Here is a 13,152-nt window from a genome sequence, read left to right on the forward strand (position 1 = left end):
ATTAAACAAGAACTCAGATCCAAAAAGAACTCATTAATCGAAACCAAGTAGTGTTTAGTGAGATGGGAGCCTGTCAGAACTGGGGAGGACAATGGATCGGTCCAAATGTGAGTGCAAATTTTGTCTGGGAATTTTAAAGCGTGCCGTTTGTCGTGGACAACGGATGTGCACCATACAAACTCCGTACGTCTGCCCCTGGGTGACAATAAAAAGCGCAGTTTATTATAAACCGAAGTAAAAATGAAACTAAAAAAATCAACTAAAATCACAGTTTTGTCATTGGTATGTGGAGGTTGTTCCAAGGGCCCATCCAGAGCTCCTCCTCGTCGGACTGTGTGTGTTCACTGTGCGACTCCAAGGGCTCCTTGACATCCTCATGGTCAACAACCGATTCCTGCTCATCTGTGCTTTTCAGTTTGGCTGGCCCAGCCTTTGTCACTGCATTTTCAGCCCCTATAGTAGAGGAAAAGGAGACACTGCACGGCCTGGAGTTCATTTTGTCGCCTGGGGACGGCCCCTTGGACAACGTGTTCAGCGGGACGCTCTCCTCGTGCGTCACCGCCAGCTTGTCCAGTTTCTTGAACTGCTTCCCCAGCCTCCCCGGGGACGTGACTTTGAGGTTGTTGCCGAGGCAGCCGCGGCGGGTGCGCACCACGGAGCCGTTCTGGGCGATGTAGACGTTGCCGTTGCCGCTGGGTTGGACGCCGGGGGTGCTCATCCGGCTCCTCTGGCTGGGGTCGGGAGCGCTCTCCTCGCCCGTGGAGCTGGTCTCGTACTCCGGGTCCACCACCAACTTGATCCTCTTCTTTTTGGCCCACTGTTGGACAACAAAGAGAAGTGTCAGGACAACCCAGCACTGTTTCTTCATTTCCCTGCCCTTTCTGTTAATTAATTAGTAACTCATCAATTTCTATTAGTTTTGCACCGAGGAGGAAGCTGCTGTGTGAGAGATCCTTTTAAGAAACCACTCCAAGGTATAAACTCTAGGAAGGCCTTGGAAGTTTTCTTCCCTTGCATTGTGAATTCCATGCACTGGGCAGCTCTGCTTTTTGTGCACCACACATCCTGCAGAGAAAATCCCGCGACATACACCAGGGAAATTCTCAGGCAGAGCGCTGGCAAAACTGGCTGGTTAAAAAACAGAACAGCTCTGTGTAAGGCTTTGTAAATATTCCAGGCAGGTGGGATCAGTGGAGATGCTCGGGAAGACAGTGGAGAAACCAGATTTTAGGTTTATATAACTTACGTATTTTTTTGAAGAATTAATGGAAACAAGTGCCACACTGCTGTGACTTTGTAGCAGCAGTAATCCCTCTGTGGTGAGCACACAACCCCCACTAGGTATTATAATTTATAATTGATCCTTTAAAAAGAAATGCCTCCTTGCAGCACACTGAAAAGAACTATTACCCTTCTTGAATGAGTAATTCAAACACTAAGATGCCATCACGGTTAACCCCCACTACAAAACACACACAGGAACAAGAGAAAAGCCAGTTTTGAGAGAAAGAAAATCATGCAAGGTACAAATAGGTGATAAATGTTAAGGTTTTGAGAAGTCACACTTGGTAAAAATTACTTAGATGCCTATTTTATTGTTCCTGGCAAAGAGAGACAATGTTCTTCACATGGATATATTCCAGTGGATCTATTCCTGCTTGGTTTAAGTGGGATTTACTTTAAAACATTGTGTGCAGCTACAACGCTGTGCTGTGTGGGGATGCAAAGGGGCAGGTCAGTGATCATGGATCTAGTTCAAAGAGATGTTTGAACAAAATAAAATGAAATGAAATGAAATGACATGAAATGAAATAAAATGAAATAAAATAATGAAGTGAAATGAAATAAAATAAAAACAAAATAGAATAGAATAAAATAAAATAAAATAAAATAAAATAAAATAAAATAAAACAAAACAAAACAAAATAAAACAAAACCACTGTACGGTGATAGGTGGGAAGGGCAGAGGCTGGGAAATGTAATCCATTTCCTCTCCTGACCAAGCTCACTTGGTCCTCCTGCCTCAGCATTCCTGGCTCGTGCATCACCGGTGTTTGTAACCTGAATCCTATGATCCAGAAAACAGCCCAATCCCAGCTCTCCCAGTTATCCCCTGCAATTTTGGGAATGTTGTTTTGCTGCAATTCCACTTGTCCTCCCTGCAAACAGAGCTGACCATGACAGCAGAGAACTCACCTGAAGATTAGCACGTGTTATTATATGGCATTAATGTCTAAGATGAAAACATGGATGACTTTAAAATCTTTACATCCTCCTCCTCATTCCTGTTCTTCCCTAAATCCCGTGTTTCATTGCTCCATGAAAACTAAACTTTCTATATCTATGACAGTATACCTCTAGTGTGTGTATGTGTATATACATAATTTTTTTAATATGTATAGATCCACAGGGCTGGAATTAGGTTGGTTTTCCACAGTTCTCTCCCAAGGACAGTGAAATGCTGGATCAATAAGCTTTGCCCTCTCCTTTTGGCTGTCTGCAGCCCATGAGCATCGCTTAGGAAAGACCACACTGAAGGCACAGCAAGCAAAGGCACTCCTCACTGCAAACCATCACCTACTGTCACTCCTCTTTAGAAGGAGGTGGAGTCACCCGTGGCCTCTGACTCCGCAGTTCCAGTACCCTGGGACTGGCTGCTTTCCTGGGACACCTTTTTCTGTGATTTTGCTCCTTTCCTGTTGGTGTCAGAGCTCTGAGTCTCAGTCCCAGGGGACGTGGTGGTTTTCCCCGACGTGGCACTGCCTGAGCTTTTTGTCCCTGTGGTACCTTTGGAAGTCGTGCTGATTTCACTGTCTAGGCAAGAAGATTCATTCTTACTGGCAGTGTCCTCCCTGTCACTGTCCTCTGGATCAACCTCCTCTGCACTTTCCTCCTCGCTCTCCTCACCAGGAACAGCTGATTGTCCTCCCTTGCCCTCTCCAGCAGCAGCAGCTTTTGCCTTGGCAGTTTTAGAATCCGCCTTGTTTGAGTTATCTGCTGTCTCCTCTGCCTCTTCCTCTTCTTCTGACACCTCTTCTATGGTGTCCTCTATTTCCACGCTGGCAGAGGAGGTTTTGCTCTTGTAGCTGGATCCTGATGTTCTCCTGTAGCTCATGTCCCTGTCTCTACCTGAGGTGGTAGAGCTCACGGATTTCTGGCTGGAGTGTTTGCCACGGGAGCTGCCTGCCCAGCTTTTCACACTGGACATTTCCGTGCTTCTCCTGCTGCTGGACTCACTGGTCCTGCTGTAGGAGCTCCGTGAGGATGAGCTCTTGGACAGGCTGCCATCTTCATCGCTCTCAGAATCTTCCTCATCATCGTCCTCTTCTGACGAGTCCTCCTCCGACTCACTGCTGGAGCTGGATTCAGACTCGTCATCGGAATCCCCCAAATCCCCCGTTTCCTCATCTGAGTCCACGGTGCTTTCCGTGGCCTCATCCTGATCCAGGGTTATTTTCAAGTAGTCTTTGTCTTCCGACTCGGAGCCGGAGCTGCTGCTCTTCTCAGAGGACTCATCCGAGGTGCGCCTCCTCCTCCTCGTCCTCTCGTAGTCGCTGTCCTCCTGCTCGCTGTCTGCCGTGATACTGATCGAAACCCCCGACTTGGCTTCGTCCCTTTCAGACCCTTCCTCTCCATGTGCCAAATCCTTGCCAAGGCCCTCCTGGAATTTCCTGGAGACGCTGATGCGCTTCAACACGTGGTTTAGTTTCCTCATGGAGGGCCTGTCATCCGTGGATTTCTGGAAGTAGCTTCCCCTGATCATCATGGGTTTGTCCCCGTCCGCTTGGCGAGCCGACAGCAGCTTGGCATAGCTGGAATCTTTCCTACCTTTCACCTTCTGCAGGATCATCGGGAATATCTTTGCTCTCTTCCACCGGGAACGAGCAGACTCAGCTCTTCCTACAGGTTTGTGGGCACTGACTGCCACACGACTTAAATGCATCACTCCCCTTAGCCTCCTTTTTCCCTGGCTGCTCCTAAATCCTCTTCCAGGACCACGGCTGAGGTCCATCCCAACACCTACAGGTCTCCCTTCCATTTGAGGCCCTGCTGCCTGGCTTATCCCTCTGCTGGGAGGGCCTCTGACTGGACTCATGCCCTGCAAATTATGAAAATTAATTGATTACCACTTGAAAGAGAGTTATTGTGAAAACCTGTACCTTAAAATAGGGTAGGAATAGATGCAACATTTATTTCCCAGCATCAAAATGAACTTACCTGGTTTAGAAGTTTTCTTAACAAAGTTATGGGGAATGTTTTGGAATTTTAGAGCTTTAGGGAGTTGTAGAATGGGCTGGAAGTGCACAACTACCTTACTCTGAAATGGGGAAAACACTGAAATGTTCTCTCTTCTCATTTAATAGTGGATTAAGATCTGGCATTTATAAAAATTGAACTTTTTTCTCAAAATAAACGTATTGACTTTCTTCTGATTACCACTGACATTTCCAATTTTTTTGGTTTTCATTGTGAACTTTATGACAAATGAGTTTAGGTACTGCTTTCCTCCTTGAAAAGTCAGAGGAATATCAGTAATGGACTCACAGAGTCACAGCATGGTTTGGGTTGGAAGGGACCTCAAAGCCCATCCAGTGCCACCCCTGCCATGGGCAGGGACACCTCCCACTGTCCCAGGCTGCTCCAAGCCCCAGTGTCCAGCCTGGCCTTGGGCACTGCCAGGGATCCAGGGGCAGCCCCAGCTGCTCTGGGCACCCTGTGCCAGGGCCTGCCCACCCTGCCAGGGAACAATTCCCTCCCAGTATCCCATCTAAATTTTCCCTTTTCCAGTCTGAAGCCATTCCTCTTGTCCTGTCACTCCAGTTCCTGCTGAAGAGTTCTTCTCTGGCTTCCCTGTAGGCCCCTTCAAATACTGGAAGGTTTCCTCATTTGGTAATGATATGAATTACCTAAGTCTAAGTGGATTGTTCTTTGAACTAAAACCAGATGAAACTCAGCAATTCCTTTTTGTGCCTAGAAAACGAAAAGGAATTTTATGCTGGCAAACTTTACAGGCCCTCAGAAGGGCCAACAATGCTTAACACTGATCTATAAAAAACCTAATTCTAACCAATTCCAGTGTACACCTGATGAGGCTTGGTGGCCCTTCAAGCAGTTGCAGGGACAGAAGGAGCCCTCCAGAGTCTCTTCCTTACCTCCTCTGCTGCTGGCCCGTGGGGACTGTAGTAGTAGCCACCATCACTCTCCACCACGACCTCGCCGTACTCGTCGTACATCCCCGACGGGGACAGCAGGCGCCGGCGGCTCCCGTACTGTGGCAGCTCGTACCTGCCAGGGACACCACAGCTCCTCAGGGTGGGCCCAAATGTGCTCACACCTCTCATCACGCAGCCATCAGTGCACACATTCACATCCAGACGGATGGGAACGGCTTTCCTTGTGTTTCCCTCTCCCTTCTTTCCTTAGCGGCAACCAAATCCCAAACCTCCTGTTCCAATGGGCACAAGCCCTTCAGGGAGACCTGAATTTTGAGGTCTGTTGGATCAGTCAAGACCCCACTAAGTGCATCAACCTTCCTTCAATACACCTGAGGTTTTGGGGGGGATCTTTCTTAATAACCATGGAATGAAAGAGCAGCTTCCCTGGGATCAGTTCTGGAGAATGCCAGGTAATTCCTGAAGAGCCTGCAGTCCTATGGGCTTTATCAGAACAAGGCAGGATGGGGTTTTTGAGGGAAATTCAGAAGGCCACAAAGCAGGTTGGCATTTTTTGAAGGAAAATAACAGGCTACAAGAGAGGATGGCCGTTTTTGAGGGAAATTTAACAGGCCATGAGGCAGGATGGTGTTTTTTGCGGGAAATTCGAAATACCACAAGGCAGGATGGTGTTTTTTGAGGGAAATTTAAAAGGCCACAAGGCAGGATGGTGTTTTTTGAGGGAAATTTAAAAGGCCAGTGGCTGGGTGGGAACTGGGAGAAGAAAGGATTAATACCTGAACTCAGGAGGGGAGGAGGTGATGGAAATTAATCTCCCAGACAGCAGAAATACACACAAAGGATGTAAAGCCAGCCTGAGAGATGGGCTGTGCACTCTGCAAGGGGAAAATGCCATTACTAAAGGAGCAGGGAGTTATCAAATACCCCCTTAACCTCTGCAAAGAGTTTTGTTGTCTGTTCCTGCCTTTGTGGACACAAAGATTAAAGTCATCCTGAGGTGAAGGGAGGTCCCACGATTAACTGCTGGAATAATAAACATCACCAGCCTGGAAAAGCAGCACTTTCAGAAATAAAGAGGAAAAATGGAACTATACCCATGCTCATAACTGTAGTAATCCTGGCCGTAGTATTCCTGCCCTGGATCAATTCCAGACTCCATACTTAACTCCTGGAAAAGAGAAACACTGATTGAGTGCAAACAGTGTGAAAAAGGCCCAAATGTAATTACTGATATTATTATTCCTTATGATGTAATTACTTCTTCCGACTGCAAAAATGATCCCCATCCTGTAGCACAAAAATAGCAATGTCTCACTCTGGCTTTTACTGCTTATTCTGGAAACAATTTTGGGGCTAAAAGATTGGAAATAGAAAGGTTTGCAATTGCACTGCACAGCAAGATGCTAAAGCTTCCAGCACCAACTGCTCAGCTCAGCTCCAGCTGCAATAATCCATCAGCAGCTGACTGACACTCGGAAAAAATCAGATGGCAGTTGGAGAGCAATGAAATAATTCTGTCTGGAAATCTGGAACTGCGGGATGAAGCCCATGTGAGCCACTGTAAGATGCTCATGGGGAAAATCACAGATCCCTGAGTGGTTTGGGAGAGACTTTAAAGCCCATCCAGTCCCACCTTCCTCTATCCCAGGCTGCTCCAAGCCCTGTCCAACCTGGCCTTGGAAGTACCAAGATACAGTAAATTTAAGGTATTTAATTAAAATAACATAACTGGGCTTACAATGCCAGAACTTTACTTTTTATGTAAGAGCTAGGGGGAAAAATTACCTGAGCCAGACGAGTTTTCATTAGAGAATGATGTAAAAGCCATTTCAAAACTTATAGAATAATTAAGGAATGAAAAATAGTGGTACCTCTGGTCTGAGAAGAGAAGGTCTCAGCAACTGCTGTTGCTACAAGAGAAAATGAGAAGGAGGTTAATTAGGCAGCAACAATTAAAGTGCAGGTGATTGGTGTGTAAGATTAGTAATAAATGCTGAAACCACAGGTCCTTTAAAGTCTTTTTATGGCAGGCAGCTGGATACTTCCATACCCTGTGAGAACACAGAGCACCTGCTGCAGTAAAATCCCTTTACAGCCCACCATTTCTTTTGCCTAAATATAAAATCAAATTCCCAGTTTTTGTGATGTCTGAAATATTTAACTCAAGAACTTCTACCAGAGGCCGAGAGAACCAAATTCTCTGTCTGAATTAAGAGACACAAACCAGCTGTGCAAAGGGAGAAAAAAAAATCAGCAAATATCAGCCTTTATGATAGAAACGTATTTTGGAGAACTTTCCAATTATTGAATGAGATTGTTCTGAAGGAAACTCTTCTCCCTGAGTTTCATTGCTGGAGAAAGTGATGCTGCAGGAGCAGCAGACCTCAGAGCGCTGCAGGGAAGGTCTGTGGAGCCCCATCCCTGCCTGGCAGGTGACTGGGTGTGACACTGGAAAACACAGCAGGTGTGGAATGGTCAAGCAGCAATCCCGGAGCTGGAGGTCGCACCCGTGCCACAATGGATCTCAGCCCCCAAGGGATCTACGCCTCATCAACTTCTTGGATCACTTTCAATTTCTGGTCTCTAAAGCACCCAGTACCCAGGAGTTCCACAACACACAATCCCAGAGTGGTTTGGGATGGAAGGGACCTTACAACTCAGCTCATCCCACGCCCTGCCATGGGCAGGGACACCTCCCACTGTCCCAGGCTGCTCCAAGCCCCAATGTCCAGCCTGGCCTTGGGCACTGCCAGGGATCCAGGGGCAGCCCCAGCTGCTCTGGGCACCCTGTGCCAGGGCCTGCCCACCCTGCCAGGGAACAATTCCTTCCCAATATCCCATCTAGCCCTGCCCTCTGGCACTGTGAACCCATTCCCTGTGTCCTGGCCCTCCAGTTCCTGCTGCAGGGTCCCTCTCCAGTTTCCCTGTATCCCTTCAGACCCTGGAAGGAGCTGTGAGCTCTCCACACAACCTTCTCCTCTCCCGGCTGAGCAGCCCCAGCTCTCCCAGCCTGGCTCCAGAGGGGAGGTGCTCCAGTCCCCTCAGCAACTCAGTGGCCTCCTCTGGACCTGCTCCAACAGTTCCATGTCCTTCTTGTGCTGGAGGCACCAGAACTGTGCACAGAATTCCAGGTGGGGTCTCACCTGAGCAGAGCAGAAGGGGAGAATCCCCCACTCCCCTGCTGCCCACACTCTTGGGCTGCACAGCAAAAGCACGTTGGTGTAATTAACATTTTAAAGGTGATTGGGCACCAGCCTTACCTCTTGCTGTGCATATCCTCGCCTAGAAGCCAGAAAAAGAAAAGAAATAAATTAGGATAATGCTGTGAGCCTGCACAAAGATGCACATTGCCATTCTCGCTGGAGAGGGGTGAAAGAGAATGTAATTAGAAATATAATTAGCATGGAAAGAAATACATATCTCTAACATCAAATATGGTTTTCTTTGGGTTTGCTCTGGACACAGGGATCATTGCATGGGAAAGGCTGGAGAAGCTTAGGGCTCTTTTCTTGCTTTAGATTGTGAAATGATGAGGAGAAATCCCCAATCCCCAAGAGCCAGTGCATCCAAAGGGACTCAGCACATGGAAAGGGGGATTGGGAGGGAACCCTGTTCCCTCACACCTCTGCTCAAGCAGTGAAACAACTTCTCCTCTACTCCTGGACTTTCTGTATCCATCAGGAGTTGCCCTGGAGCTTGTGTTACTAATTTCTTGTACCAACATGATTATTCCAATTACACCTTTCCTAACATTTGCTCAGTAGGGGGGAGTTAGATCTCCTTTTTTCTTTTTGCTATCTGTGCTTATTTTGCCACAGGCTTTGCGCTTCTGATCTTATTGGGAATTTATTGTTGGTTTAATTCATTTTCTTGGAGCCATTCCTGGGCATGACCAATGCATTTATATCTATCAAGTTTTCTATTTTCACATTTTGTGCCTGAAAATTGAAATGACTTCAGCAAAACTAGAGAACAACAATTTAGGCCTTTGAATTTTTCTTAAGGATAAGTCTGGATTATTTGTATTATGGTTTTTAAGAAGGAAAGGGTAAATGCTCAAAATTATGTTAGGCTTATCCTAGGACACAGCCAGCAGTCATGAGGAAGTCTTTAATTACACTAAATAAATAATAAAGACCAGAGAAATCCTTTTAATTCTTTAATATCCTCATCTCTAAATCTTCCTATTAATATTCAGCACATGGAATTGATTATCAGCATTGAATTAATGCTGTCGCCTATGTAATAGAAACCTCATGGCCAGCTGAAATGAAGATTTATCATCCAAAGATGATCTGACTTTTCAAAGCCCACTCGAGGAACGCTGGATTTAGTTTCCATATCGCCTACAACAATCTTTGGATAGAGGAAGTCTGAGGAGAAGGAAGCCTATTACTCTTAATTGCACTATATTGCAGATTAAAAGCATAATATGAGCAATTCTAATTAAATTTGGAATTCAGCTTTCATAAAAATAGCACCATGCTGAGTTTTGCTGATATTGCTCGAGTAGTTTTGTGTGGCCATGATTAGAAGGAAAAAAAGGTCCCCGAAAGACAGAAAATACCCATTCACTCAATACAGCACCAGGATCTATTCTGGCACACAGACAAAGGTCAGAACAACATCATTTGTTTCCAGGAAGGAATTAAAGCTCTCCACAGAGGGAGGGATTGCTTCTGGGAAATGTTCTCAGCCAGACTTTGCTGCAGTCAGTCAGAGGGAAATCTTCCCTGTGGAATGGGAAGCGAAGCCGTGGAGCCTGTGAGGATGTGGGGTAACAGGACAGCCAGAACACAGAGCTGCTATTTAAGGGGAGAGACAAAGGCAGAATAAACTCACATGGACAAGATGTGCCGACCTTTCACTGCTGAAAGAGGTTAAAGGGACTGGGATTTGCCTAAAGCAGCATTTCCCCAATTCCTGACACCCCAGCAGGTGTTTGCTCTTCCACAACTTAGATCTGTTTTCATATTTAAAGCAAAATCATCACAAATCCCAAATACTACAGATACTCAGAGGGAGCAACTACTTATCAGTTTGCCCTGGCTCCTAAAATGGAGATTTCCTGCAGTTCAGAGCTGGAGCAGAGAACAAATTGGGAAGGAGGATGAGTAATGGTAACACTGTGATGAAATTCCAGCTTGCATGGAAGAACTCTCCACTGATGCCATCTCTGCTCCTGCTCAGGACTTGGCCCCGTCAAGCTGACGATGAAAGAATGAGAGATATATCAAGGGTCACATCAGACCCCAACTGACCAAATCAGACAATGTGAGAGGGGTAAATTATATCTAAATAGAAATTATTACAGATGCTCAACTTGCTACCAACTCCTATATTGAATCTAATCCTTCGTAGCGCTGCAGAACTGCAGTACCATGGGATCATGGAATGGTTTGGGTTGGAAAGGACCTTAAAGCTCATCCTCTTCCACCTCCACCCACCTTCCACTGTCCCAGGCTGCCCCAAGCCCCAATGTCCAACTTGGCCTTTGACACTGCCAGGGATCCAGGGGCAGCTCCAGCTGCTCTGGGCACCCTGTGCCAGGGCCTGCCCACCCTGCCAGGGAACAATTCCTTCCTAACATCTCATCTAAACTCCTCCTCTTCTGGTTTAAAACAATTCCCTCTGCAGCACCCAGACATCTCAGTGGGACAGAACTCCCCTGGTACAGCCTCTTTCCTCTTTCCCAGTCTAATAAAATTCATTTTGTTAACAAAGACCATTAAAAAAGCCAGCAGGAGAACAAAGCTTGTGTTATATCCAGACAAAATGAAGCCAGTTTTGTAAAGTTTTCAACTTCATCAGGATTTCCAGGAGAAAGTAAATGTTGCTCATCAGTAAAGAGCTGATGCCATGACCCCCTCCCAGACCCTTCTGAAACAATGAAATTTAATATTTAAAGTGGAGCTTCTGTGTGATGGCCACTCTTTCTTCTTAAGGAACATCCCAAATAATTGTAGCCAAACTGGACTGTTGGAGTTTATGCTGTGAATGACTCGACAGCTCCACTTCTGTTGTGTGACTGTACAGACCACAAAATCACGTCTTATTTGTGTCATATTTCACTGGGGATGTAAAGAGCTGCACAGCAGCAGCTCTTTACAAGCTCTAATGTGGGACTTGGGCACTTCAATTTTAATTTCTGACTTTGGGGTTGATCCACTCTGAACATGAGCAGCCTGATACTTTTTCATGCCCATCTCTGCCCTCTTCCCACTGTACCCTTGCCAGGAGCATGGCTGGGACACAGAGGGAAACATTTAAATCATATTCCCACTCTGGCTCTTCAATTCTAACAATTCTCTACCTAATAGGTGCTGAGCTTTGGGAAATTGATTATAACACTGCAGTCGTGCCACCCTTGGAGAACTGAGCACCAAAACTGTGCACATCCCATAAATGACACAGATTCTGTTACAGCAAAAATAGGATGGACAATCCCTCCCCTTACACATTTAGCTACTCCTACACCTACCTTGATCCTACAGCCTATCCCAACAAGGGTTTTAAGTAAAGGAAAATTCTAATGGATCAGCAGAAATTGTGGGATGGAGTTCATGGAGTTTGGCACTGGGGCAAAGAGTGAGGAACTACCTTGAGCAACTTCTGACTGAAGCATCCACGCATGTCCTAACTGCAGACTTCAAAAAAAAACAGGAGAAAAGAGAAAAAGCCAAGCACCATGGAAATGCTGAGTCTGATAAACAGCCTGACAAAGAATTTGTTACCTTTGTGCTCAGAATTACAATGTTGATACCAAACTGGTGTTTTAGTTTTGCTTCATTAGATAATATCTGCCTTTCCCAATATGGTTTTCAAAGATGTCATCTTAAACTTTTCAGATTTTGGTCAAGGACTGAAAGGAAACTTGAAAGTTGAACCAAGCATTTAAATGCCCAAACTGCCTTTACTTACCATTTTTTCAAAGGACAATTAATTCACTTTACATAAACATTTATAATTGACATATTTAATGTAAAGATCAGATTTAGATGCCTGTGAGCAAAAAAGCTGGTAAGTAAATCCACACTGCGTGGATTTTTACAAGCACTTGGAAAACCTTCACCTGGTGACACTAATCAGAGTGACTTTATTACAATTTAATTGAGATGTTTCAGCTCATGACAGACCAGCATGGAAATTAAAGAGAGACAGCAACAACATGCACATGCACAATCATAAAAAACAAACAACAAATGCTTTGTACATGAAAGGAATTTACAAAATAAAAACTTTTCACATGCAGATAAGAGTATAAAAAAAAATGCAATGGAAGGCAGAAGATGAAGAACAGGAGTGGGGACACAGCCATGTTTGCTGAGAAACAAAAGCAAACCCTTCTTCTCACTGGACATAGGAACTGAGCTGCCAGAAAATGTCAGCAGAGCAGAGCCCCCAGAATAGGGAGATGCAGTATGGAATTATGGAATGCCTGGCTTGCAAGGGACCTTAAAGCTCATCCCATGGCCAGGGCCACCATCCCAGGTTGCTCAAGGCCCACCCAATAACCCGGCTCACCGAAGCTGAGCCTGCTGCTCCCAGGCCTTCCTTGCTTTGACACCCAATGTGCGGCAGAAGATTCCTTCCAGGTGGGGCATTTTATGGGCAAAGCAAGAGATCCCAATCACAGCTACAGGAAAATCTTACTGATGTTACCTACAGTGAAGGCTGCTTAAAGAAGTATTGAGCCCACTGCCATCTATGCCCAAGCTTTGGGTGAAAATGGACAGTTTTCCCCAAGGACTTCCAGTAAACAGACTAAGAACCAGCAAGATGTAGTTCTGAGAAAACAACTTGGAGAGTTATATTTTATATCACAAATTTTTGAGTGAACGGCAAAGACAACGTCTCTCCATTTAGGATCGGGAGTGGGGAAGTCATGGTGCACAGCAGAAAAAGGGGGAAAAGTCGGGATTTCTGGAGAGTCTGAGGCAGATACCATGTGCTGCATTAGAGTCCTCCCACTCAAAGA

The 13,152-nt window shown here is 45.7% G+C and overlaps 1 protein-coding gene across 3 annotated transcripts in view; it reads right to left on the reverse strand.

Moving 5' to 3' along the window:
• Positions 1-265: 265 nt before the first annotated feature.
• The window catches only part of PCDH15 (protocadherin related 15), a gene marked incomplete at both ends in the record, with an annotated part of 282,257 nt that continues 269,370 nt past the window's right edge, over positions 266-13,152 (reverse strand). For 2 of the 3 annotated variants that reach the window (XM_082286268.1, XM_082286267.1), the window contains 5 exons: positions 266-817; positions 5,154-5,286; positions 6,269-6,342; positions 7,046-7,084; positions 8,435-8,456. In XM_082286268.1, the coding sequence (XP_082142394.1) occupies positions 266-817; positions 5,154-5,286; positions 6,269-6,342; positions 7,046-7,084; positions 8,435-8,456 (820 nt within the window). Of the gene's footprint in view, positions 818-2,698; positions 4,100-5,153; positions 5,287-6,268; positions 6,343-7,045; positions 7,085-8,434; positions 8,457-13,152 lie in introns of all 3 variants that reach the window. The other variant, XM_082286266.1, reaches the window with a different exon arrangement.

Source organism: Coloeus monedula (assembly GCF_965178545.1).
Source record: "Coloeus monedula genome assembly, chromosome: 8".
NCBI classification, from domain to species: Eukaryota; Metazoa; Chordata; class Aves; order Passeriformes; family Corvidae; genus Coloeus; species Coloeus monedula.